General features: G+C 38.6%; 1 protein-coding gene across 1 annotated transcript in view; it reads left to right on the top strand.

Annotated features, from left to right (window-relative positions):
- The window catches only part of LOC102181933 (ovochymase-1), a 67506-nt gene continuing 47570 nt past the window's right edge, over positions 6378-26313 (top strand). Inside the window, exons 1-8 of the mRNA XM_018049053.1 lie at positions 6378-6411; positions 7238-7356; positions 7644-7741; positions 8482-8654; positions 11331-11426; positions 12031-12182; positions 13667-13853; positions 25059-25133. Coding sequence (XP_017904542.1) covers positions 6378-6411; positions 7238-7356; positions 7644-7741; positions 8482-8654; positions 11331-11426; positions 12031-12182; positions 13667-13853; positions 25059-25133 — 934 coding nt within the window. The remainder of the gene's footprint in view (positions 6412-7237; positions 7357-7643; positions 7742-8481; positions 8655-11330; positions 11427-12030; positions 12183-13666; positions 13854-25058; positions 25134-26313) is intronic.

Raw genomic sequence — 26313 nt, forward strand, 5'->3', positions numbered from 1 at the left:
TCCTTATCAAAATAAGAATGGGGTGCCCTGGTTAGTCATGGAGTTCATCCAGATTCCCTTAACAAAAGCAGGCTTGGCTGTGAGTTCGTAACCTCTTCCTGAGATGGAATTGTAGAGCTAGCTTCGTGGACATGCAGTCTCTGCAGGCCTCAGGGTCTTGCACTCAGGTGCACCTTGTGCTTGGTTGGATGCTCTGCTTGAAATTCTTAGTAATTTTTGAACAAAGGGTCCTACAATTCTATTTTGCCCAGGACAGGAAGGAATGTAACTGATAACAAGGCTGGAGTTCGTTCAGTCTATCTAACCTGTCCTTCTGCCCTGCATAGAACCAGTTCTCCTTGCCTTCAGATTCTCCAATAAGTGGCAGTCCTTTCACATGCCCTTTGACATAGAAGCCACGAGAATGGCTTTACAAGCTTATGTTAACCTTAAGAATTATTCAGGATTTCAAAGCTGACTCAGATGTTTTCAACCTGTAAATGGTATTCATGAAATATGGCTCATTAACTGTAGTGAACTAAACCAAAGATTCAAATACCTTAAAGGAAAGGAAAATTTATTTTAGGGACTCTTGAGATATATTCTTTTAGGTCTGTTTATTTTAAAGCCCATCACAAAACAAAGAGGATTGTCAGCACTTGGATTCCAGCCCCCACAGTACTCCACATTCCCCAGTGTAGGAGTCTGACGTGCCTAACACACAGGACCTCATTCGGTGCAGGGGTTTGCACTGGTGGTGCAGCTGCTTTTCAACAAGGCTAAATGAGAAAAATCCAGAGCGTTCCACACAAGCCGACTGAAAAAACTAATTTGAGGAGGAGTAAAAAGCAAATGTGGGATTCATACTGTTTCTTTCAAACCTTCCATGCCTCTCAAATTGAAACGCCACATTCAGCTGACAGCTGAGATCTCGCCCCTCACACACAGGTGCTCTATCTAGGCCCTAGTGGACTTGAAAATAACCTGGGTGCACACTTCGGGAATCACTGGACCTCAGCCACTCAGGTTAAGATTCTAATATGCAGCCAGGCTGGAGAGCCACTGCAGGCTAAAACCTTTAATAAGAGTTAATGACTTTTGCCAGGAGATGTTTACAGTCTTTTACAGTTTCCACTTCTAAATTTAGACTAAAGTGAGCCAAGGAATTTCAAAGAATGACTTAACAGCACACTTGGTTAGTTGAAGCTGCCATGCCAAGATTGACAAACAGGTGGGTTGGCTGAGGTGGTTTTGCATTTGTGGCAACGGGACTATAATTGATCTTATATTTACAGAACTCTTTGTCCTCAGATGGAGAACGGCCCTGCTATTTTCATCTACCAGATGAGGAGCCCAGTATATAAAATTCATGTTTTGTTATGACTCATAGAAGGATCCATGACTTAAGTTTAGGCCTACACCTGTATCTCTTTTTTTTAAGTTATACATCTCTACTTTTGTTAATTATTTCTTAATTGTACTCATTACAATAAATTTAAAAAATATTTTTCTCTGGTTTGTGATAGATTTGTACCTTAGATCAATAAATCTATAGTTATAGTAACAGCACTCAAAGCAAATGCAGTTATAGGCATTGTTTATTTTAATATTTTCCTAATTTCCAAATCACATTTACTTTGATAAAAGCATATGTTGGTATTTCCCATTAATAACAACAAAAACAACTATCTAAATAGCATCTTTTGACATTTTTAAAAGAGTAAAAAGAAAAAAAAAAACCCTGTCAAATCTTATGTTTGGGCTACAATTGAATAAGATAAAAACTTACAATGCCAAAAATATAGGGAAATGTAACTTTTTATGATTATTCTTGAAGTTTCTGACATGAAAACTATGTTGAGCAATCCTTACAAAAATAGCACTTCCTTATTTTTGTATTTTAGTAGCTATATAACTTAAAAGAAATGAAATAACTTCAATCAAGCTATGGTTTATTATCAGTAAAATATAATGTCACAACAGAGTCAGTATCTATCAACTGGCTCATATAAAAATGTTCTAATTTTATCACCAAGGATCCTTTCCATAAAAACCTTTAGGGCACATAACTGATAAAATTAGCATCATCACAATATGGGGTCATTAGCTTGTAAGTTTAGATCAACATTTGCCACAAACTAAAAAGAGCTCTCCATGTCCAGAAATCCAGGACATTTTTTCCCATTCTCAGTGGCGCACATGGTGTGTATTTGTATTAGTGTGGATAGAAGTAATTCAAATGTGCATAATGTCCTTTTGGGGTTGTCTTGCTGCTCCATAGGAGGGGAGACCCAATCCAAGAATCTGGAGATTTGGAATCTAGTCCTGCTCTGCCACAAAGGAGTTGCCTCAAGCAGGACAAGTTACCAATTGTCTCAGTCACGTTTATCGTACATTAAAAGAGTGGTTAATTCTATGGGCCTATCAAGCTCTGTGAGTCCCCCGAGTCCAAATGGAAAGCCCACTGCCTCCGCACAGGTAACTGTTGAGTGTGGCTCTTAGTTTTAGAAATTCTTAAGATAATTACTGCAGCAAAACACAGAACCCTAAAAGTGACTGAACTGCCCATATACTTTAATGTGACAGAGGTAAATACTCCTATTTTGCAGTCTCCATTCCCTTCTCCAGGGGATCATCCCTGGGTCAGGAGGATCCCCTGGAGAAGGAAATGGCAACCCACTCCAGTATTCTTGCCTGAAGAATTCCATGCACAGAGGAGCCTGGTGGGCTACAGTCCATGGGATCACAAAGAGCTGGACACGACTGAGTAATTAACACTTTCACACGTAAAAATTAGCGATTTTGTTGTGTTTCTGGGGAAAAAAATTTTTTTTAATTTCCTCCAAAGACATTAAAGTATCTGTAGAAACCATGGCCTGCTTTTATAATGTGGAAATCGGCTGACTTGCTGTGACCCACCCATCCTTCCTTTTGTTAGATGGAAATACTTGTATCATGTTTTTCAGATTGCTTTGATCAGTTATATATAAATGTACATTTTTGTTACTTTTGCTGTGCCAGTTAGAAATATATCTCCCATAAAGGATTTCTCCCATTTAAGTCTGATTATGTACACTTTGCCTAGGTCTTTCCAAAATAAAATTTATGTAAATGTATATTTTATATAAAATATGATGAAAAGAATTGTCTTGTTTCAATCTCTCAAGTGGTCTGTGGTTAGTACCCGCTGAAATTTATGTCACAATTAGGTGCCCACTTTTAAAATAAAAAAATACCTTCTTTCTTCCTTTCCCCCATTGTTCCTTCCTTCATTGCATCGTTCTGTGTGCATGGTGCCTGCTGTCCTTTTCATGCCACACAATGACCATTTCAGTATTTACCTATTCCAGATACCCTCCCCTCATCTTACTGAGGAGATAGATGCCTTCACCTCTTTCTTGATGGTGTAAATACAAAGTAGAAAACAGGTACTTCCTCAGTATTCTGCACTCTGTCTGCAAACTTCCCTGCATCTAATTCTCCTGTTGCTACAATGGAAAAAGAGGATCCTGGGCCCTGGATAGCACTTCTTGTAGAACTTCATTCTTTAACCTCTTTTTTAACCTCATCTTTAACCTCTTTTTTCTTTAACTTCTTTTGCTGGCTCTTGTCAGTTCAGTTCTATTTTAAAACACAGATACTGGTAGCCACCATGAAGATCACTTAGAAATAAACCTTTCCTTTATTCCTTTTCATGTGGTAGCTACTACCGCATCTCTATGTCCTTCACAGCCACTCTATCAGAATAAATTGTCTCCACTCATTCTATCTCTGTCCTTCACATTCTGTCTACATCCTAGTAAAATCTGTCCCTGCAACAAATTCAAAGGAAATTGCTGTTTCTAATGTCACCAATGATCACTTTACTGCCCATTCCTAGGCCTGTGGGATTTGGGAGAGGGTTCCAGAGTTTTAGTGGGCATGGAAAAACTTATTTTTTAAACAAAGCATTATGTATCCATGGTTTACTTATTGCTCCTGGGTTAGTCTCCTAACCACTCCTAATTTTTCAACTATCCTTAGAACTGGGGCATCCATCAAACATCCTGGAAGGCCTCCAATAGCAGATCACTATTATGCTGCCCTAACGAAATTATGTTCAAATTCAATGCAGGTTTCTCAATCCAGTTTGGGATAGTCCAGCTCACTCTGCTTGACATCCTTTCCTTTTCTGTAGTTTTGTGGTTTTTCCTTAAATAGGAGAACGCTTCCATTTCAGCATCACCACAAACTCAATTTATATTTAAACCATCATCTTACTAGCAAATTTATATCTGAAACTAATGACGTGGCTTTTGATATGTATGCAATTTACAATGAAAGACTCTTTTTCTATTTAATGGAAAGGCATTATTTTTTAGGGCTGTAAGGGAACAATCCTCTGTATTAGAAGGACAAGGTATCATTTAAAGCTGGGAGTTTGTACTCTGGAAACAAATGGAGCTATGCTGTAACAGGAAATGATGTCCAACCCCATGGAGACTTCGGGTCTGAAACAAAACACTAATGATCCTGCAAAGCTGTGTGTGTACCACATGTACAAGACTGCAAGGGGTCACGGTTTCTGAGCTTCATAAGAGAGTTAGCCATGAACTTGAACATTGTGGGTCCAACTTGCATTTTTTCCTTCCTTCTCTCTCATTTTGTAAGAGCTTTGTAGTAGCTTTAGTATGACCCATTCTTGCTAAGAAAAAAGAGAGGAGTTTGGGTCCATTTGGATGATCTGAGCTTTTTTGGAGAGTAATGAGTCCTTGAGGCCACAAATGGTTATGGTAACACTTGTGGGATTGCTACAGTAAAAGCAAAACTCAGAGATAAGCGTGTTGAGGGCTACTACCTGGAGATAACCTGGAGAACTCAGATGTAGTTGTATATCTTCAGGAAAGAGCTGTTTACCTTACCAAGCCCCCTCCTGGTGTTCCCTCAATACTCAAGCTCAAAACCCAGGAGTCATCTACTCAAACTGTCATCCAAGGTATATTTGCTTAAAACGATGCTACTCTCAAAAACAATTCAGTCCAACAGAACTATATGATGATGACAGTGTTTTGTATCTGTGCTGTCCAATATGGTAGCCACTAGCTACAGGTGGCTGGTGAGCACTTAAAGTGTAGCTAGTGTGACTGAGGAACTCAATTTTTATTTTAGCTAATATTAATTTGAATAACCACATATGGCTAATGTCTACTCTGTTGAATAGTGCAGCTCTAGAGCTTTTCAGTGATCTAAGACTTGAGATATAAAGATCACAGAAACTCCTTTTAGGTTCATGAAACAAAAAGGTTTGAGATGGTATGTCTCAAGTTTGGGTGTCAATCCCATTCTTTGAGCTTTTTGCCCAAGGTTCCCACTTCACCTTCTGTTCCTTCTTCCCTCAGCTGTCACCTGCCTGTCACTGTACCTGCATTCCCTCCGCTTTGACCATCTCTGTTTTCCTGTCCTTCTTTCTACCACTTGTCTCCCTAATTTGTTTACCCGTCTACCTCAAGGAGCTTTTATTTATATTTTATACAGAAGTGAGACAATTGGGCCTGGGTGTCTAGGTTAGTTTATATATATATGTAGTGTTCACTTAACTTTGTCCTCATTTTTTGACAAATTATAAATCAATTACAAATTCTAGCTTTATTCCTCTCCCAACCTCAAGCTAATTTGTCACAAATTACTTGCTAGAAAATATTGATTGAAAAAATGCTAACATGCAGTGAATTCATTTTAATAATCTTAAACGCTGGATCCTCCAGCTTTGGTCTATTCCACTGAAGCTGATGATAACACTGACACCCAGAAAAGGAGTAGGGCAGAAATCTGATCGTTCATATCCAGTCCTTTTGAAAACTCAGGAGTGTCAAGGTCTTCAACAAGCTTTTTAGAAGCTAGGTGGGATCTTTAATACTCAAACTTTCAAGAGTCTTCCTCCTTTCGGGGTCAACCTTCCTGTGTCCTGCTTGGGTGCCCGGCTTCCTTTACCCTGGGACTTGGGCCACATTCAACAGATTCACCTGCGTCGAGCATTCCAGGCCATTGATCCCCTTGGTCCTGCATCTGTCCTAGCATCTCCTGCATCTGACTCTGGCTCGCCTGCAAGGTTACCTCGCTCCTGTTTGCTGGAGTGAATGGCGGGGACGCGATGACACCTGGGCAGCCGAAGAGCAGCTGCGGCCGGGCTGGTCCTGAGGAGGGACACCTGTGTGCCCGGCTGCGAGGCAGATGCGCCACCCACCCCCCAGCTCGGAAAGACGGAGTGATGTAGGCAGGCGCTTCCGGGAGCTCAGAGCCGTGAGGCCGGAGCGCTTCTCTTCGCTGATTTGCAGCGCCTGCGTCTGGCGAAGATGGACGGGTCACCACGCGCGGGAGCCATACGGGCATTGCCCGGGGCTGTTTCACTCCTGCTGCTGATGTTGCTGGTGGTCCACTCCCCGCCCAGCCAAGGTGAGCCAGGTCCCGGGTGCCTTCATTCTTCCCTAGGCCAACAAAGACATCGGCCAGGTGTGCCCACGAAGTGCCTGGGCCGAATATTCTTCTGAAATCTTTTAGATTCTGGAGTTCAAGTTTTTAGGCACATCTGCTAACCTTGCTTGTGCTAAAGATTCTCCTCCAAGGAAAGATAACTAAGTGGAAGTAACTTAAAATCCAGTGACTCTGTTTCAGAGCAGTGTATGTTCTCCAGTATCTTTCATTCCACCTAAATTATGCCATGTTAACCCTCCCGGAGAAGGCAATGGCACCCCACTCCAGTACTCTTGCCTGGAAAATCCCATGGACAGAGGAGCCTGGTGGGCTGCAGTCCCTGGGGTCTCGAAGATTCGGACACGACTGAGCGGCTTCACTTTCACTTTTCACTTTCATGCATTGGAGAAGGAAATGGCAACCGACTCCAGTGTTCTTACCTGGAGAATCCCAGGGATGGGGGAGCCTGGTGGGCTGCCGTCTGTGGGGTGGCACAGAGTCGGACACGACTGAAGCGACTTGGCAGCAGCAGCAGCAATCCTCCCAGGGAAAGCCCCGAATCCCTCACTAGAGGGAGGGGGGCCTCATTCAGTGACCAGGTCTAGTTTTGTTGAGGCAGCTCAGGCTGCAAAGGGCAGGGAGAGTCACCAGGCAAGTGCTAGTCAATGAGGTTTGAGTGGGACAGTCTCAGGTCGGGGATATTTTGAGAAAAGGGGGTAGCCTCCAGCTGAGTGAACATCTGCACCGGGGTGTGAGTGTGGGTGTGGGTGTGGGTGTGGGTGTGTGACACATTTGCTCTTCCACACAGGACTGAAGTACGGAATTCGTGCAGTTGGTTTGAAAAGTATAGAAACTGTCTTGGAATCTGGGTTCTTCTCTAGAATTAGCAGTTGGAGAAATTCAACAGTTGGTGGACACCCATGGCAGGTGAGTGTGATAAAGACATTGATTTCTTAATGAGCTAATGGTGAATTAGTTCCCTATTTTTAGATACCATAACTCCAGCTTAACAGGTAATTTTACTATGGACCCCCACTTGACCTCACTGTCAAAAAGTTCGCTTTGTAAGAAATCTCTTACTAACCAATTTATTGAATGTATCAGTATCTTAATGTGACATCATATTAGAAGAGTTGATTTCAAATGTTTTTGAAGGAGGTGACATCTATGTGGAGATGTATATCAGTTGTGTTCCTGACTTTTTTCTTGGGCAGGTCTCCCTGAAATTAGGTGGACACCACTTCTGTGGAGGAAGTTTGATTCAAGATGATCTGGTTGTTACAGCAGTACATTGCCTGATTAGCCTCAATGAGTAAGTTTTGGATTTCCATTACTTATCAGACCTTGATCCATGGCAATTGGACTGGGAGAGTCGATGCCCTAAATGCTGTGCAAGGATCAACCTTAGTCCCTTTCTTCATTTTTTCCATCTGGTCCACCTACTGACTGACTTTCCTGATTCCCAGACGCTTGTGTGTAGCCCAAGATTTCTTGTGCTTTCTACTCTACTAATCAGAGACCTCAAAGATTCCACACATAATCTATGATTTGTAGAGTTAGTGGAGGGTGGGTTGATGGTTACTGATTCTAATAAAGTATTAGCATCGAATGTTAAATGGATGAGTCAATGTTTTAATAATCTACTTTTCAGTAATTAGGAGGGAAAAATACTATTAAAAGAGTGTGCTAGTAAGAGAAAAAGAAGGACAGTAGGAACAACTTTTATATCTTGTTTAAAATGGTAGAGCATACATATATAGAGACTGGTTTATGTACAAAAGATACCTGAATATTTTATGCAGAAAGATGAGTGACAATAGGAGAAAGAGTTCACAGAATGTAAACACTCCATGATTGAAAACCATGACTTTTTGTAGATAGCTATAATTTATAGAAATTATAACAATAGTAATAATCACTAATAAAAGTACATCTTCTTTTAAGATTTGGAAATCTCGAAAGATACATTAATCATGTTAATTACATGAAATCAAGACAGCCTTTCCTGGAGGAAAGGATTATACTTACTGAAAGATTTCTGTTTGGTTTTAGGAAGCAAATTAAGAGTCTGACAGTGACTGCTGGGGAGTACAACCTCTTTCAGAAGGATAAGGAGGAACAGAATAGTCCTGTCTCAAAAATTATTATCCATCCTGAATACAACAGACTTGGATATATGAGTTTTAATATTGCACTGCTATATCTAAAACTCAAAGTCAAGTTTGGTAAGTAGGGAGAGTTAGAATACAAACGATGTAATGGAAAAAGCTATATTTATTAATTTTACCAGTAAACTTTAATTTCTGTGTGTATATATATCTAGTAATATTAGAATAGCTAAATTTTATTCCTTAAAAATAATTTTGTTTAATCTAAAACATATAAAAAGTACTGCACAGGCTATAAGTACCAGCCACAACTTATGTATGCTTAATCAGCATTTTAAGTACTCCAGTGTCTTGGCTGGGCAATATTCTAGACCATCTACCTGTACTCATCTCTAACTAAGGAGTATGGGACATTTGAAAATGTCCTCAGATTTCTCCTTTCTGTCATTATCATGGACAAGATATTTGACACCATTCTGAGTACAGATAATCTAAGCATTCTAGACAAAATATTAAAAGCCTACTTTAAAAAACACAGGAAAGGGAAGTGTTCAGTGACCAAAAACAATGAAAGTGAACAAATTCAAAGAAGTTAGCCAGACACTGAAGTCAAGTGACTGCTGTTGAAGCATTTAAATGATCTTTAAGAGCCTATAACCTTAACTTTCCATGGAAGGAGCCTGCGTGGGAGTAGGATGTGGGAGCAGAGAGTCTGATTGGAACCTTCCATGTATGTAACCTGGGACTTCTTGAAAGGTGATGCTTTACAAATCGAGGGAAAGAGACAGGAAAATATGCCACCTAAAGTGAGGGAATAAGGAAAATTCACCTGCTTGAACCTTGGCCCCGAACAGAGGGCTCTCAGAAATATCTATTTTCCTGAGCTAGCCTTCATTCAGGTTTGAAGCTGGCATTCACATTACCCGTCCCCAAAACTCTAAGCCAAGATTTTGAAGTTGTTCCAGGTGAGTAATTGGGTTTCTGGCAGAAGCAAAGGTAGTAAATTCTCTTTGAAGACATGAACCTTAAATCTCAGCTTGAATGTACTCCCATAGAGCTTTAATGATTGAGAGCACACACAATTAAAAGCAGACAGAGCAAGTTGCCACGAGTCCAAAGTAACAACCAGAATCAGACATTCCAAGATTACAGATGTTAAAATGATATACATGCTACAAAGTAAGTTTTAAGTTTAAATAAGTAAAAGTCTATCAAAAATGACCAACGAACAAGAAACTATTAACTGAAAAGGAAGACTTGAAATAGAGTCAATAAAACTTAAATATATGAACATAGTTGGAATTGGTAACAATAGTTAAATTAAATAGAGACATTGACCATACTCATTGCTCATTCTTCTTTCTCTCACACTCTGTATCAAATCCATCAGAAAAATTATATTGCTTGTCTCACCCTCTCCTCTCCTACATCCTGCTCCAGGCTCCCATCATTTCTTGCCTAGGTTAATTTGGATGGTCTCTTGAATCATCTCTAACTTCCTCTCTTGCATCCCTAGTTTTTATAATTAATCCAGCAGCCAGAATAATACTTTTGAAATGTAAATCAGATTATATTACTCTGCTCAAAACACTTCAGTGGTTCTCCATTACACTCAGATGCAAATCAGTGTTCTTAGCTTCTTAGCTGACATCACCCATCATCCTAACCCTGTAGCCAACCTCTTTTTTTGTTCATTTTTTACTAGAATTTCTTTTGTTTAGTCTGCTCCAGACATCCTGGAATCCTCACTGTTCCTAAGACATGTATGACATGATTCCACTGCAGGAAATTTCCATTTTGTTTTTTTCTTCTTCAGATACTTTCCACAGAGATGACTGCCTGATTTCTTCCCTCAGCTCCTTCAAGGCTCTGCTCAATGGAACTTGGCATGACTGCCATTTTACAAATTACATCACCCTTGCCATATTCCCTAATCCCCAGACTTCTCATCTTTCTTATGCTTTCCTGATTTTTTTGAAAAATCAGAGCACATATTACATAATAGCTAAATTATTAGATTTATTGCTTCTATTTCACCCCAAACTCAGTCTCTCTTTCTCTCTCACTAACACTCACACTCATTCATGCTCAGATCTGCATTCTGTAAGGGCAGGGATTTTTCCTGGTCATTTACTGAGGGCTAGAAGACCTCTTGCCACATAACAGTGCTCAGTTACTTGAGTGAAAAACTATCCCTTAAGAGCAAGTGAAGTGAAGTGAAAGTTGCTCAATTGTGTCTGACTCTTTGCAACCCCATGGACTATACAGTCCATGAAATTCTCCAGGCCAGAATATTGGAGTGGGTAGCCTTTCCCTTCTCCAGGGGATCTTCCCAACCCAGAGATCGAACCCAGGTCTCCCACATTGCAGGTGGATTCTTCACCAGCTGAGCCACTAGGAAGCTCAAGAATACTGGAGTGAGTAGCCTATCCCTTCTCTAGAGGATCTTCCTGACCTAAGAATCGAATTGGGGTTTCCCTCATTGAAAGTGGGTCCTTTACCAACTGAGCTATGAGGGAAGCCCCTTAAGAACAAGGGTGCATCCTAAAATGTTGGTAGTTGGGGAAGGTCATTTTGGTACTTTTAACAATGAGTTGTTTTCCTTAGCACTTTCTAAATTTCTATGAATATGGGATAGTTCTTTTGAGAGAGAAAAAATCTTTAAAATATCATTAATTACATTTAGGAAGAAAGTGTGGAAGCTATGACATCAACCAGATGTCAGTTTCCAAATATATTTAGGATCACTTGTCTGTGACTCTTATGATTTTTTATTATTGTTGTTGTTTTCAGGAACTACTGTTCAGCCAATCTGTATTCCCCATAGAGGTGATAAATTTGAAGAAGGGATTCTTTGCATGGCCAGTGGATGGGGCAAGATTTCAGAGAGTAAGAGACATCAAAAGAATGTAATATTTCTTCTGGGCTCCTTTACATGCCCATTGGAATCAGAAATTTTTTGGTCTTAAATAATACATTTATCCTTTTTTTATCCTGTCTGAGTTCTAACTCAGGGAAGACTTCTGGTTGTCTTCACCAAAAAAAGGCTATACTTAAGGCTCTACATAAAATTCCTCCTGCTGCCATTTTGGTTAGGTGTATTAGGGTCAGGAACAGGAAGTAAATATAATAGATGAAGAGGAATTCAGTAAAGTAACAATAGTTCCGCTTCCTTATCTTTGGTATTGTGATTTTTAAAAAGCAAAGAACGTTACAAAATATTGCTTTTACTAACTAAAGTTTTCCTCTTGAGGAAACATTTAAACATATATTCAGAGAAGCTACAATTGCCTATGTTACATTAAAAATCTGATTTAAAAAAGCCCTTTGTCACTAGTGTGAGATTTTAGGGAAAAATATTATTCAGAGCTATAAAAAAAAAATTACTTCTACATTTTGGTTAAACATCTACCAATTCTAAACTTTTAAGCTTCTTATAGGTTTCTTTAAGTGGGGACAATTGTTGACCAACTTACCAGTCCGTTCTCCACAGCATCAGAATATTCAAATATCCTACAAGAAGCCGTAGTTCCCATTATGGATGACAGAACATGTGGTGCCATGCTCAGGGGCATGAGCCTTCCTCCCCTGGGAAGGGACATGTTGTGTGCCAGTTTTCCTCATGGGGAAAAGGATGCCTGCCAGGTAATAAGCATCATTGTTGTTCAGTTGCCCAGTCATGTCCAACTCTTTGTGACCCTATGGACTGCAGCACACTAGTCCTCCTAACATAAACCAGTCCAGTTATTCACCCACTATCTTGTGGATGAGAGTGGCTTCTGGGTTGCTTTTGAGGGATTACTTCTTTAAGATTTCGCTTTTCCCTCATCTTTCCATCTGATTTCTACTGAAAAACTTTCCTTGACCAGAGCTGAGAGAATTCTTTTCTGTCCCATGTGCATCCTTACCCCTGAACCTCTTTGTGGGGGAGTGAAGAGGTCAGGCAAGGAAGATGATTTCAACATTTCCAATCTAACGAAATCAAACAAGATGACCACTTTGGCAAATGAATTAGGCTAGCTGTGATTATTTTTCATTCTACCTTTTGTTAAACATTTTGACTTTTCTCAAGCTTTAGTGAGGAATGCAATATTTACACAGAGTGTGACCCAAGATAGCATAGCTACAGTAACTGGGGGGTAAAAGATGTTGTCTATGACAATATTCCAAGGCCAACACAACAACTTCACAAAGAGGACCAACTCTGACAAGAAAGGAAAGGGAGGCCAGTTTGTGATAGATGTGAATTTTAAGTTTTAATTATAATTGTTTTTCTTAAAATGGAGGAGCAGAGAGTCTTTATTCTTTGCCAACAAGCAGCTTGAAACTGCCATGGGGAGCTCTCTAAAATTTTCTGTTGGGAAAATGTTTAATCTTTCTTCTAGGGGGTGACAGAATAAGGGCCAGGGAATGTGGTAGGAAGGAGATAGACATTTACAATTATTCTGCTTTCTAAATTGGAATATAGGTAGACTTACTGCCTCATCCTTCACAGGTAAGTATTTTCTGGATAAAGTTGTCAAACAATTCTGTTCCTTTAGAGGGGATTCAATCTGATACCAATTGGCATATGTTTTCAAAGCAACACATTGTAATGAAGAATTATTAAAAGATCCTGAAAGTGTGGCTCCTTTATCCGCTAGTTTGAGAGCCAATGGATCCTTTATATATAGCCCCTGGGACAAAATAAGTTCCCAGGCATTCTGTTTTAAAAGCCTTGAGCCATTGCGTGAACTTGGGGGCTCTATTCACTGATATTGTGGGCTTGGAATGTGGTCCAGTCTTTCCTAGAATGCTATAACGGAAGCATTATCTGTGAACTCCCCCTCCTCCTTCCATTGATTTTGAATTGTTCCCAAAAGACTAGGAGGAAGAGAGAAAGTAAGGGTTAGCTTGACAAGACTGCATGAAGTGAGTGGAAGGAGTTTACATCTGAATAAGAGGATAGCCCTTTGAAACCAATGATGAAGAAACAAAATGATGAACACAGAATGTTGATGAATAATGACCACTGAGTTCTTATGCTTCCACTACTTCTCTCTCTGAGATGAGGGCTAATCTTTTTGCACCTGATAAAATATTTTTAACTTGTAACTGTTTTAAAATTTCCTCTTTCTCTACCATAAAAGAGGGACTCTGGAGGCCCACTTGTTTGTAGAAGAGATGATGGAGCCTGGGTTCTTGCTGGGATAACTTCCTGGGCAGCTGGTTGTACTAGAGTTTGGAATCCTTTCAGAAATAAGCAGAGAAAGGCAACACCTGGCATTTTCTCCAAGGTATTTGTGTTGATGGATTTTATCACACAGACCATGACAGGTGAGTGTAATTTCTGTGGATTCTTCCTTCCTCATCCACTGCAACTCAGAAAAATGATCATGCCTATTTCAAGGATAGTTACTCTATGTTGCAGATATAATCAGAAATAAGCTTTAAAATAAGAATATGGCTGGTTTTTGTTCCTAATCTAGTGTATATAAATTTTTAACTCTGATTTCACAAACACTGATACCTGTCAATTTAGCTTGAACATCAACTAGATCGTCAAGTTTATGGTCATGTAGATTTTCATGAGATATGTTTATTGTACTTATGAGATTTTAAAATAGTTTTTGAGAATAGTGTCATTAGAAGATTCTTTTTTATAAATTTATTTATTTTTTAATTGAAGGATAATTGCTTTACAGAATTTTCTGTTTTCTGTCAAACCTCAACATGAATCAGCCATAGGTATACATATACCCCCTCCCTTTTGAACTTCCCTCCCCATCCCACCCCTCTAGGTTGATGCAGAGCCCCTGTTTGAATTTCCTGAGCCATACAGCAAATTCCCATTGGCTATCTATTTTACATATAGTAATAAGTTTCCATGTTACTTTTTCCATACATCTCCTCTCCTCCCCTCTCCCCAAATCCATAGGCCTATTCTCTATGTCTGTTTCTCCTTTGCTGCCTTGTAAATACATTCTTTAACACCATTTTTCTAGATTCTGTATATATACATTAGAATACAACTAAATACAGCTTTCTCTTTCTGACTTACTTCACTCTGTATAATAGGTGCTAGGTTCATCCACCTCATTAGAACTGACTCAAATGCATTTGTTTTTATGGCTGAGTAATATTCCATTGTGTTTATGTACCACAGCTTCTTTATCCATTCATCTGTCGATGGACATCTAGGTTGCTTCCATGTTCTAGCTATTGTAAATAGTGCTGCAGTGAATAATGGGATACATGTGTGTTTTTCAATTTTGGTTTCCTCAGGGTATATGCCTAGGATTGGGATTGCTGGGTCATATAGTGGTTTTATTCCTAGCTTTTTTTTTTAAGGAATCTCCATAAAGTCTTCCATAGTAGCAGTATCAATTTACATTCCCACCAACAGTGCAAGAGCATCCTCTTTTCTCCACACCCTTTCCAGCATTTATGGTTTGTAGACTTTTTGATGATGAATGATCTGACTGGTGTGAGGCAATTTCCCATTGTAGTTTTGATTTCCATTTCTCTAATAATGAGTGATGTTGAGCACCTTTTCATGTGTTTGTTAGCCATCTATAAATCTTTGGAGAAATGTCTGTTTAGGTCTTTTTCCCTCTATTTTATTGAGTTGTTCATTTTTCTGATATTGAGTTGTATGAGCTGCTTGTATATTTTGGAAATTAATCCCCCCTTTGTCAGTTGTTTCATTTACTATTATTTCCTCCGATTCTGAGGGCTGTCTTTTCACCTTGCTTATAGTTTCCTTTGCTCTGCAAAAGCTTTTAAGTTTAATCAGGTTCCACTTGTTTACTTTTGCTTTTATTTCCATTACTCTAGGAGATGGGTCATAGAGGATCTTGCTTTGATTTATGTCATCAAGTGTTTTGCCTATGTTTTCCTCCAAGAGTTTTATAGTTTCTGGTCTTACATTTAGGTCTTTAATCCATTTTGAGTTTGTGTGTGGTGTTAGGAAGTGTTCTAATTTCATTCTTTTACATGTAGCTGTCCAGTTTTCCCAGAACCATTTATTGAACAGGCTGTCTTTTCCCCATTGTATATTCTTGGCTCCTTTGTCAAAAATAATCTGCCCATAAGTGTATGAGTTTTTTCCTGGGATTTCTATCTTGTTCCATTGCCCTATATTTTACCATCCTGTCTTGATGACTGTATCTTTGTAGTATAATCTGAAGTCAGGAGATCGATTCCTCCAGCTCCAGTCTTTCTCAAGACTGGTTTGATTATTCGGGGTCTTTTGTATTTCCATATGAATTGTGAAATTTTTGTTCTAGTTCTGTGAAAAATGCCATTGGTAATTTGATAGGGATCGAATCTGTAGATTGCTTTTGGTAGTATAGTCATTTTCACAATATTGATTCTTCCTACCCAGGAACGTGGAATATCTCTCTATCTGTTTATGTTGTTCTTTGATTTCTTTCATTAGTGTCTTATAATTTTCTGTATACAGTTCTTTTGTCTCCTTACATAAGTTTATTCCTAGATATTTAATTCTTTTTGTTGCAAAGGGGAATGGGATTGATTTCTTAATTTCTCTTTCTGATTTTTCAGTTAGTATATAGAAATGCAAGTGATTTCTGTCTATTGATTTTGTATCCTGTAACTTTGCTAAATTCACTGATTAACTCTAGCAATTTTCTGATACTATGCTTAGGGTTTTCCATGTACGGTATCATGTCATCTTCAAACAGTGAGAGCTTTACATCTTTTTTTTTTCAATCTGGATTCTTTTCTTTCTTTTTCTTCTCTGATTGCTGTAGCTAGGACTTTCAGAACTATGTTGAATAATAGTGGTGAAAGTGAACACCCTTGTCTTGTTCCTAATCTCAGAGGGAATGCTTTCACTTTTTCACCATTAAGAATAAATAATGTTTGCTGTGGGCTTATCATATATGGCCTTTACTATGTTAAAGTTGGTTCCTTCTATGCCCATTTTTTGAAGAGTCCTCATCATAAATGGATGCTGAATTTTGTCAAAGGCTTCTTCTGCATCTATTGAGATTATCATATGGTTTTTATCTTTCAATTTGTTAATATGGTGTATCACATTGATTGATTTGCATATATTGAAGAATCCTTGCATCCCTGGAATAAACCCAACTTGATCATGATGTATGAGCTTTTGGATGTGTTGCTGAATTCTGTTTGCTAAAATTTTGTTGAGGATTTTTGCATCTATGTTCATCGGTGATATTGGCCCATAGTTTTCTTTTTTGTGTGTTGCCTTTGTCTGGTTTTGGTATCAGAGTGATGGGGGCCTCATAGAATGAGTTTGGAAATGTTCCTTCCTCTGAAATTTTTTGAAAGAGTTTTAGAAAGGTAGGCATTAGCTCTTCTCAAAATGTTTGATAGAATTCTCCTGTGAAGCCATTTGGTCCTGAGCCTTTGTTTTTCGGGAGATTTTTGATCACGGCTTCAGTTTCAGTGTTTGTAATTGGGTTGTTCATAATTTCTATTTCTTCCTGATTCAGTCTTGGAAGATTGAACTTTTCTAAGAATCTGTCCATTTCTTCCAGGTTATCCATTTTATTGCCATATAGTTGTTCATAATAGTCTCATAATCTTTTGTATTTCTGCATTGTCTGTTGTAACCTCTCCTTTTTCACTTCTAATTTTTTTTTAATTTTCTTTTAATTTTTTTTGATTTGATTCTTCTTTTTTTCTTGATGAATCTGGCTAAAGGTGTGTTAATTTTATCTTCTCAAAGAACCAACTTTTAGTTTTATTAATCTTTACTATTATTTCTTTCATTTCTTTTTCATTTATTTCTGTAGATCTTTATGATTTTTTTCTTTCTTTCTACAAACTTTGGGGGTTTTTTGTTCTTCTTTTTCCAGTTGTTTTAGATATGAAGTTAGGTTGTCTATTCGATGTTTTTCTTGTTTCTTGAGGTAGGACTGTATTGCAATCAGCTTCCCTCTTAGAACTGCTTTTGCTTCATCCCATAGGTTTTGAGTTGTTGTGTTTTCATTGTCATTTGTTTCTAGATTTTTTTTTAATTTCTTTTTTGATTTCTTCAGTAATCTGTTGGTTATTTAGAAACACATTGTTTAATCTTCATATGTTTGTGTTTCTTACAGTTTTTTTCTTATAATTGATATCTAGCCTCATAGCACTGTGGTCAAAGAAGATGCCTGATATGATTTCCGTTTTCTTAATTTTACTGAGGTTTGATTTGTGATCCAAGATGTGGTCTATCCTGGAGAATGTCCTATGTGCACTTAAGAAGACAGTGTGTTCTTCTACATTTGGATGGAATGTCCTGAAGACATCAATGAGATCCACCTCATCTAATGCATCATTTAAGATTTGTGTCTCCTTATCAATTTTTGTTTTGATGATCTGTCCATTGGTGTGAGTAGGGTGTTAAAGTCTCCTGCTAGTATTGTGTTACTGTCAATTTCTCCTTTTATATCTGTTAGTGTTTGTCTTATGTATTGAGGTGCTCCTATGTTGGGTGAATAGATACTTGCAATTGTTATGTCTTCCTCTTGGACTGATCCCTTGATCGTTATGTAGTGTCCTTCCCTATCTCTTGTAATCTTCTTTATTTTAAGGTCTATTTTGTCTGATATGAGGATTGTTACTACAGCTTTCTTTTGCTTCCCATTTGCATGGGATATATTTTTCCATTCTCTCACTTTCAGGCTATATGTGTCTTGGAGTCTGAAGTAGGTTTCTTGTAGACAGCATATAGATGGGTCTTATTTTTGTATCCATTTAGCCCGTCTGTGTCTTTTGGTTGGAGCATTTAATCTGTTTACATTTAAAGTAATTATTGATATACATTGCCATTTATTGCAATTTCTATTGCCATTTTCTTAATTGTTTGGGGTTGATTTTGTAGATCTTTTTCTTCTTTTGTATTTCTTGACTATATAAGTCCCTTTAAGATTTGTTGTAAAGCTGGTTTGGTGGTACTGAATTCTCTTAACTTCTGCTTGACTAAAAAGCTTTTGATTTCTCCATCAATTTTGAATGAGATCCTTGCTGGGTACAGTAATCTTGGTTTTAGATTTTTCCCTTTCTTCTTTAAATATATCCTGCCATTCCCCTCTGGCCTGCAGAGTTTCTGCTGAAATAGCAGCTGTTAAACGTATGGGGTTTCCCTTGTATGTTACTTGTTGCTTTTCCCTTGCTGCTTTTAATATTCTTTCTTTGTGTTTAGTCTTTGTTAGTTTAATTAATATGTGTCTTGGTGTGTTTCTCCTCGAGTTTATCCTGTACAGGACTCTTTGCACCTCTTGAACTTGATTATTTCTTATTCCATGTTGGGGAAATTTTGAACTGTAATCTCTTCAAAAATTTTCTCATACCTTTTCTTTTTCTCTTCTTCTTATGGGACCTCTATAATTCAAATATTGGTGTGTTTGATATCCTCCCAGAGGTATGCTACAGCTTCAGATATTCTGCTATTGATTCCTTCTAGAGTATTTTTAATCTCAGTAATTGTATTGTTTGTCTCTATATGTTTATTCTTTAATTCTTCTAGGTCTTTGTTAACTGATTTTTGCATTTTCTCCAGTCTGTTTTCAAGGTTTTTGATAGGGTGGGATTTGTGCTAAGTAAGTTTGTTTTTCCTCTGATGGGCAAGGCTGACTGAGGTGGTAATCCTGTCTGTTGATGGTTGGGTTTGTATTTTTGTTTTGTTTGTTGTTTAGCACAGGGTGCTACTGTTGGTTGGGTGATGCTGGGTCTTGTATTCAAATGGTTTCCTTTGTGGGAGTTCTCACTATTTGATAGTCCTCAGGGTTAGCTCTCTGGTAGTCTAGGGTCTTGGAGGCAGTGCTCCCATTCCAAAGGCTCAGGGCTTGATATTTGGTCAGGAACAAAGATTCCACAAGTGGTTTGTTATGGCATTAAGTGAGATTAAAACAAATACCCAAAAATGAGAAACCAAAGATGAACCTCAGAAAATGGCAGTTACAAAATTAGGCAAATAATAATTAAAATAATGGAATATACACATTTACATATGCACCTATAAGTGAAATCAAAACAGTCCAACAAAAACAAAGTACAATAGATTGACCCGGTGAACAAAGAAAACCAAAAATTATGTCTACTGGTTAAGAACAAGATTCTTTTTTAATTTATCCAGTTAACATTTTTTTTCTAAACTAGTGAAGAGCACTAAAAATAAATCACTCCTCTTCTGCTTCTCCCATTCACCCTTGTTAATTTTACTTCACAAGAGTGGAAACATGAGGCAGGCTTTGAAGAGTTATTTTTGCTCTGTGGCACTAAAATCTAGATTAGGAAAATAAATATGGGTCTGGAGATGCCAAACTGTCCTCAAATATTTGGGAAGACAAAGAAGTAAATGAACAGTTGTGATAAAAGGTGAAGTTCTAACTCTACTGGCTATTTTACTTATGGTAGTGTACATGTTTCAGTGCTGTTCTCTCAAGTCATCCCATCCTCTCCTCCTCCCACTGAGTCCAAAAATCTATCTCCTTTACTGCCTTGCACATAGGATCATAGGTACCATCTTTCTAGATTCCATATACAAGTATTAATATGCAAAATTTGTCTTTTTCTGACCTACTTCACTGTATAACCGGCTTAACCTGGAGGGATGGGGTAGAAGGGAGCTGGGAGGGGGGTTCAGTAGGGAGGGGACACATGTTTGCCTATGACTGATTCATGCTGATATATGCAAAAACCATCACAATATTGTAAAGCAATTATCCTCCAATTAAATAAAATTTTTTAAAAGGTGAAGTGCACGTAAGCTCAAAGGGCTGTGTTCTCACTGAGGAGGGGTCTAAGGATCTCAGTTCTAAGGGATCCAGAAGGTTTGTCATAAAAGGGGGCAGCATCTGCTTAAGAAAATGGCACAGAGGTTAGCCTCTGAAGAATAAAGAGGCATAAGGAAACACAACTTACAAGAATAAGTAGTTTAGTGAAAGTGAAGTTGCTCAGTCATGTCCAACTCTTTGCGACCCCATGGACTGCAGCATACCAGACTCCTCATTCCATGGGATTTTCCAGGCAAGAGTACTGGAGTGGGTTGCCATTTCCTTCTCAAGGGGATCTTCCTGACCCAGGGATCAAACCCAGATCTCCCGCATTGTAGGCAGATGCTTTACCGCCTGAGCTACCAGGAAATAGTTTAGTAGAAGAACCAAATTTGTTAAAGGCCAGGACCCAGAGCTGCAGTGTTCCCTGCCTCCCTCCATCCTTCCCTCCCTCCATCCTCCCCCTCTTCATCCTTCCCTCCCTCCATCCTCCCCCTCTTCATCCTTCCCTCCCTCCATCCATCCCCTACTCTATCCTTTCCTCCTTCCATCCATCCTTTCCTCCCTCCATTCTTTCCCGCCTCCATCCTTCTGTCTCTCCCTCCTTCCATCCCTTCCTCCCTGTCCCATTCTAGCCCAAGATCAGCCACCTAGCTGATAATTTGAAAAGCAACTCTGCTCTGGTCCAGCTGAATGCAAGAGCCCACCTCTCAGTTCACTTTCATTTGGTCTTCAGAGTAAATGTGTTCTGTTTGTTGCCATGACCACAGGGAGAACTTGTCTCCTGGTAGCAATTCTATTTGGTTTTCATCACCTAGAAGAGAAAGTTAAAAGGTTAGCAAGCCCTGAACAAATGTTAATGATACCAACATTTTAAAATGGCAATGAAATCAGGCAATAACCATCAATTCCATAGTCAAATGAATATCAGAATGTGACAAGTAACTTAAACAGCACCTGCTTGATATCATCCTTCTAATCTTCTCATTCCCTAGTTGCCTGTTCTTCTCAGTAAGTTCAGTTCAGTCACTCAGTTGTGTCTGACTCTTTGCCACCCCATGGACTGCAGCATGCCAGGCTTCCCTGTCCATCACCAAATCCTGGAGCTTACTCAAATTCATGTCCATTGAGTCAGTGATGCCATCCAACCATCTCATCCTCTGTTGTCCCCTTCTCCTCTCTCCTTCAATCTTTCCCAGCATCAGGGTCTTTTCAAAGGAGTCAGTCTTCACATCAGGTGGCCAAACTATTGGAGTTTCAGCTTCAGCATCAGTCCTTCCAATGAATATTCAGGCTGATTGCCTTTAGGATGGACTGGATGGATCTCAGTTCGAGACTCTCAAGAGTCTTCTTCAATACTACAGTTCAAAAGCATCAATTCTTGAGCATTCAGCTTTCTTTATAGTCCAAATCTCACATCCATACAGGACTACTGGAAACACCATAGCTTTGACTAGATGGACCTCTGTTTTTTAATGTGCTGTCTAGGCTGGTCATAGCTCTTCTTCCAAGAAGCAAGTGTCTTTTAATTTCATGGCTGCAATCACTATCTGCAGTGATTTTGAAGCCCTCCAAAATAAAGTCGCCTCAATTCAAAAATGAAGTGGTGGGACCGTATGCCATGATCTTTGTTTTCTGAATGTTGAGTTTTAAGCCAGGTTATCCACTCTCTTCTTTCACTTTCATTAAGAGGCTTTTTAGTTCCTCTTCACTTTCTGCCATAAGGGTGGTGTTATCTGCATATCTGAGGTTATTGATATTTCTCCTGGCAATCTTGATTCCAGCTTGTGCTTCATCCAGCCCAGAATTTTGCATGATGTACTCTGCATATAAATTAAATAAGCAGGGTGACAATATACAGCCTTGATGTGCTCCTTTTCCTATTTGGAACTAGTCTGTTGTTCCATATCCAGTTCTAACTGTTGCTTCTTGACCTGCATACAGATTTATCAGGAGGCAGGTTAGGTGGTCTGGTATTCCCATCTCTTTAAGACTTTTCCACAGTTTGTTGTGATCTACACAATGAAAGGGTTTGGCATAGTCAATAAAGCAGAAGTAGATATTTTTCTGGAACTCTTGCTTTTTTTATGATCCAGCAGATGTTAGCAATTTGATCTCTCATTCCTCTGCCTTTTCTAAATCCACCTTGAACATCTGAAATTTCACAGTTCACGTACTGTTGAAGCCTAGCTTGGAGAATTTTGAGCATTACTTTGCTAATGTGTGAGATGAGTGCAATTGTGTAGTAGTTTGAGCATTCTTTGGCATTGCCTTTCTGTTGGATTGGAATGAATACTGACCTTTTCCAGTCCTGTGGCCACTCCTGGGTTTTCCATTATTGCTGACATATTGAGTGCAGCACTCTCACAGCATCATCTTTTAGAATTTGAAACAGTTCAGCTGGAATTCCATCACCTGCATTAGCTTTGTTTGTGGTGATGCTTCCTTAGGCCCACTTGACTTCACATCCCAGAATGTCTGGCTTTAAGTGAGCGATCACACCATCATGGTTATCTGGGTCATGAAGATATATTTTTTTATAGTTCTGCTGTGTTTTTTTTTTTGCCCCCTGTTTTTAATATCTTCTGCTGCTGTTAGGTCCATACCATTTCTGTCGTTTATTGTGCCTATCTTTGCATGAAATGTTCCCTTGGTATCTCTAACTTTTTTGAAGAGATCTCTAGTCTTTGCCACTCTATTGTTTTCCCTATATTTCTTTTCATTGATTGCTGAGGAAGACTTTCTTATCTCTCCTCACTATTCTTTGGAACTCTGCATTCAAATGGGTATATATTTCCTTTTCCCCTTTGCCTTTAGCTTCTCTTTTTTCCTCAGCTATTTGTGAGGCCTTCTCAGACAAACATTTTGTCTTTTTTGCATTTCTTTTTCTTGGAGATAGTCTTGATCACTGCCTCCTGTAGAATGTCATGAACCTCTGTCCATAGGTCTTCAGGCACTCTGTCTATCAGATCTAATCCCTTGAATCTATTTGTCACTTCCACTGTATAATCATAAGGGATTTGATTTAGGTCATACCTGAATGGTCTTGTGGTTTTCCCTACTTTCTTCAATTTAATCTGAATTTTTCAATAATGAGTTCATGAGCCACAGTCAGCTCCTGGTCTTATTTTTGCTGACTGTATAGAGCTCCTCCATCTTCGGCTGCAAAGAATATAATCAATCTGATATCAGTATTGACCATCTGGTGATGTCCATGTGTAGAGTAACCTCTTGTGTTGTTGGAAGAGGGTGTTTGCTATAACCAGTGTGTTCTTTTGGCAAAACTCTGTTAGCCTTCATCCTGTTTCATTTTGTACTCCAAGGCCAAACTTGCTGTTACTCCAGGTATCTCTTGACTTCCTACTTTTGCATTCCAGTCCTCTATGAAGAAAAGGACATCTTTTTTGGGTGTTAGTTCTAGAAAGTCTTGTAGGTTTTCATAGAACCATTCAGCGTCACCTTTTTATTACTGGTTGGGGCATAGAGTTGGATTACTGTGATTTGAATGGCTTTCCTTGGAAACAAACAGAGATTATTCTGTCGTTTTTGAGATTGCACCCAAGAACTGCATTTTGGACTCTTTTGTTGACTATGAGGGCTACTCCATTTCTTCTAAGGGATTCTTGCCCACAGTAGTAGATATAATGGCCATCTGAGTTAAATTCACCCATTCCAGTCCATTTTAGTTCACAGATTCCCAAAATGTCTGTGTTCACTCTTGCCATCTCCTGTTTGACCACTTCCAATTTACCCTGATTCATGGACCTAACATTCCAGGTTCCTATGTAATCTTGTTCTTTACAGCACTGGAGTTTACTTCCATCACCAGTCACATAGGATGTCTAGTTAATATTTATTGATTATTTACCCTGTACCAGGTATGAACTAATCACTTCACATACAGTATTACTTTATTCCTCAGTATAAACTGAAAAGGTTTGTATACTGTTCTGCTTTTCACAGATGAGGGAATAGAGGCTTAGAGGAGTTAAGTAACTTTCCCAAAGATGCATAGCTGGCAAGAGGTAGAGCCAAAGTTCAAACCTTAGCAGTAACATAGAAATGGCAATCGAGGTTAGGGGTAAACTCACTTGCAAGGAGAGTGTGAGCAAGTTACTATAAGAATTTATTCTGACCTTGCTTGATTAGTTATGTTTTATAGGAGGAGGTATATGAAGAAAATTTCCAGCATGATTTTCAAGATTCTAGCTTGAGTGGCTGGATGGCTGGTAGAGTCATTAAATGATACAGGGAAGCATTGCAAGACCATCTTGACTGTTAAAATCAATGGCTTCTGTTTGAGATACCCAGACTTTTATGAGATTGTGAGAGATCAAGATGGACATATCCAGCAGTCCTAGAATTTGTAGTTCTAGATCTAGTCTAGATCTAGAATTCAGGAAGGAGATTTAGATTGAAGAGAGACATTTGGAAGTCATATATATGTAAATGAATACAAATAAAGCTATGTACAGTACTTTCATGGAATATTTTTCAGACTAAATAATAGACCCTGAAAAAAAGACTGAGATTGGGAAGAGATGACCATAGATATATATATACATAGTTTTTAAAAAAGAGTAATGTCATGAGGCCAAAGAAGGAGGTAATGCTTAGAAGACAATAGGAATATTAAAAGGTATACCACCAAAGCACATGTATCGCATCTGACATTTAGCATTTGGAAGATCAACTTAAGAGTGGTTTTATGATTGACCAGCATAAGCAAGTGACTCAGCTAGTTTAGGCTACTGTAAATACTTTCAATTATTTTTTTTCTCTACAGACTCTTTAAACAAAATTGGATCAACATCATTTCCCAAAACCAATCCTATATCTTCTGCAAAAGTTATTCCATATGGTGAGTTGATAGCCATGTGATTATGATCTATTTAATCTTCTTTCTTCTTTAACTAGATATCTATTTTCAAAAGTCTCATCTTACATTGATAATACTTTGCAGTGAGGAAGAATGGGTTTTATTTTTAGGCTCATGAAATTTTTAGAATTCTGTTTGGGTTTTTGCATGGACCCCATAAATAGAGGGAAAAAGAATTAAGCTTTAAGATAGGAAGAAAGAGGTATAGAGAGCAATCTTTTTTCTTCATCTATTCATATGCAAATTTTATATTTAAAATATCTTTCCAGATTCTGTAATATGATTTTGCATTTAGGGGCAAAGGGAGAAAGCAAAGTTTTTTGGGTTTGTTTTTTAACACACTTTTAATTTTTAATTTCATTATAACCTTAAGTGTTATGTTAAATATTATGATCTTTCATTGCTCTATATGCATGTATAATATATATTATAGTTGATGATTTGTAATAGAAAGTTGCATAGGGAGCTGTAAAGAAGGAAAGATGTCTGCTTCTTGCAGGGGAGTCAGAGAAGGCTTCATGGGGAAGACAGTATTTGATCTGAGTCACAGCAGTATTCTAGACAAGAGAACAGCATTTGGATGTCTAGGCAAATTTGGCATGTCTGGGGATTGGTAAATGGTTTCAAACAATGAGAAAGAGACATAAAATAAGAACATATAATAAGAAACTGCATACTCTTTGCTAACAAACAGAATTTTCCTACTAGAATTTAAGTTCCATGAGGGCCAGGATTTTTGTCTGTTCTATTCACTGATACATCACCAATGTCTAGAGCAGTGCCTGATAACACCAAGTACTAATTAAGTATTTGTTAAATGAATGAATAAATACAATTCTGTAGTTATTGTTGTTCTGTTACTAAGTCATGTCTGACTCTTTGCAACCCCATGGACTGTAGCCCACCAGGCTCCTCTCTCCATGGGTTTTCCATGGAATACTGGAATGGGTTTCCAATTCCTTCTCCAGGGGATCTTCCTGCATTGGCAGGTGGATTCTTTACCACTGAGCCACTAGGGAAGCCCATAATTCTGTAGGCCAGTACCTATAAAACCTGACTGGTTAGCAGAGTCACCTAGGCAAGGTTTTAAAATCAGATTCTTCAGAGATGGGTCTTAGGAATCGGCATCTTCTGGAAACTCATCTGGTGTTTGGGAATTGCT

The sequence above is a fragment of the Capra hircus genome, chromosome 5 (assembly GCF_001704415.2).
Source record: "Capra hircus breed San Clemente chromosome 5, ASM170441v1, whole genome shotgun sequence".
NCBI lineage: Eukaryota > Metazoa > Chordata > Mammalia > Artiodactyla > Bovidae > Capra > Capra hircus.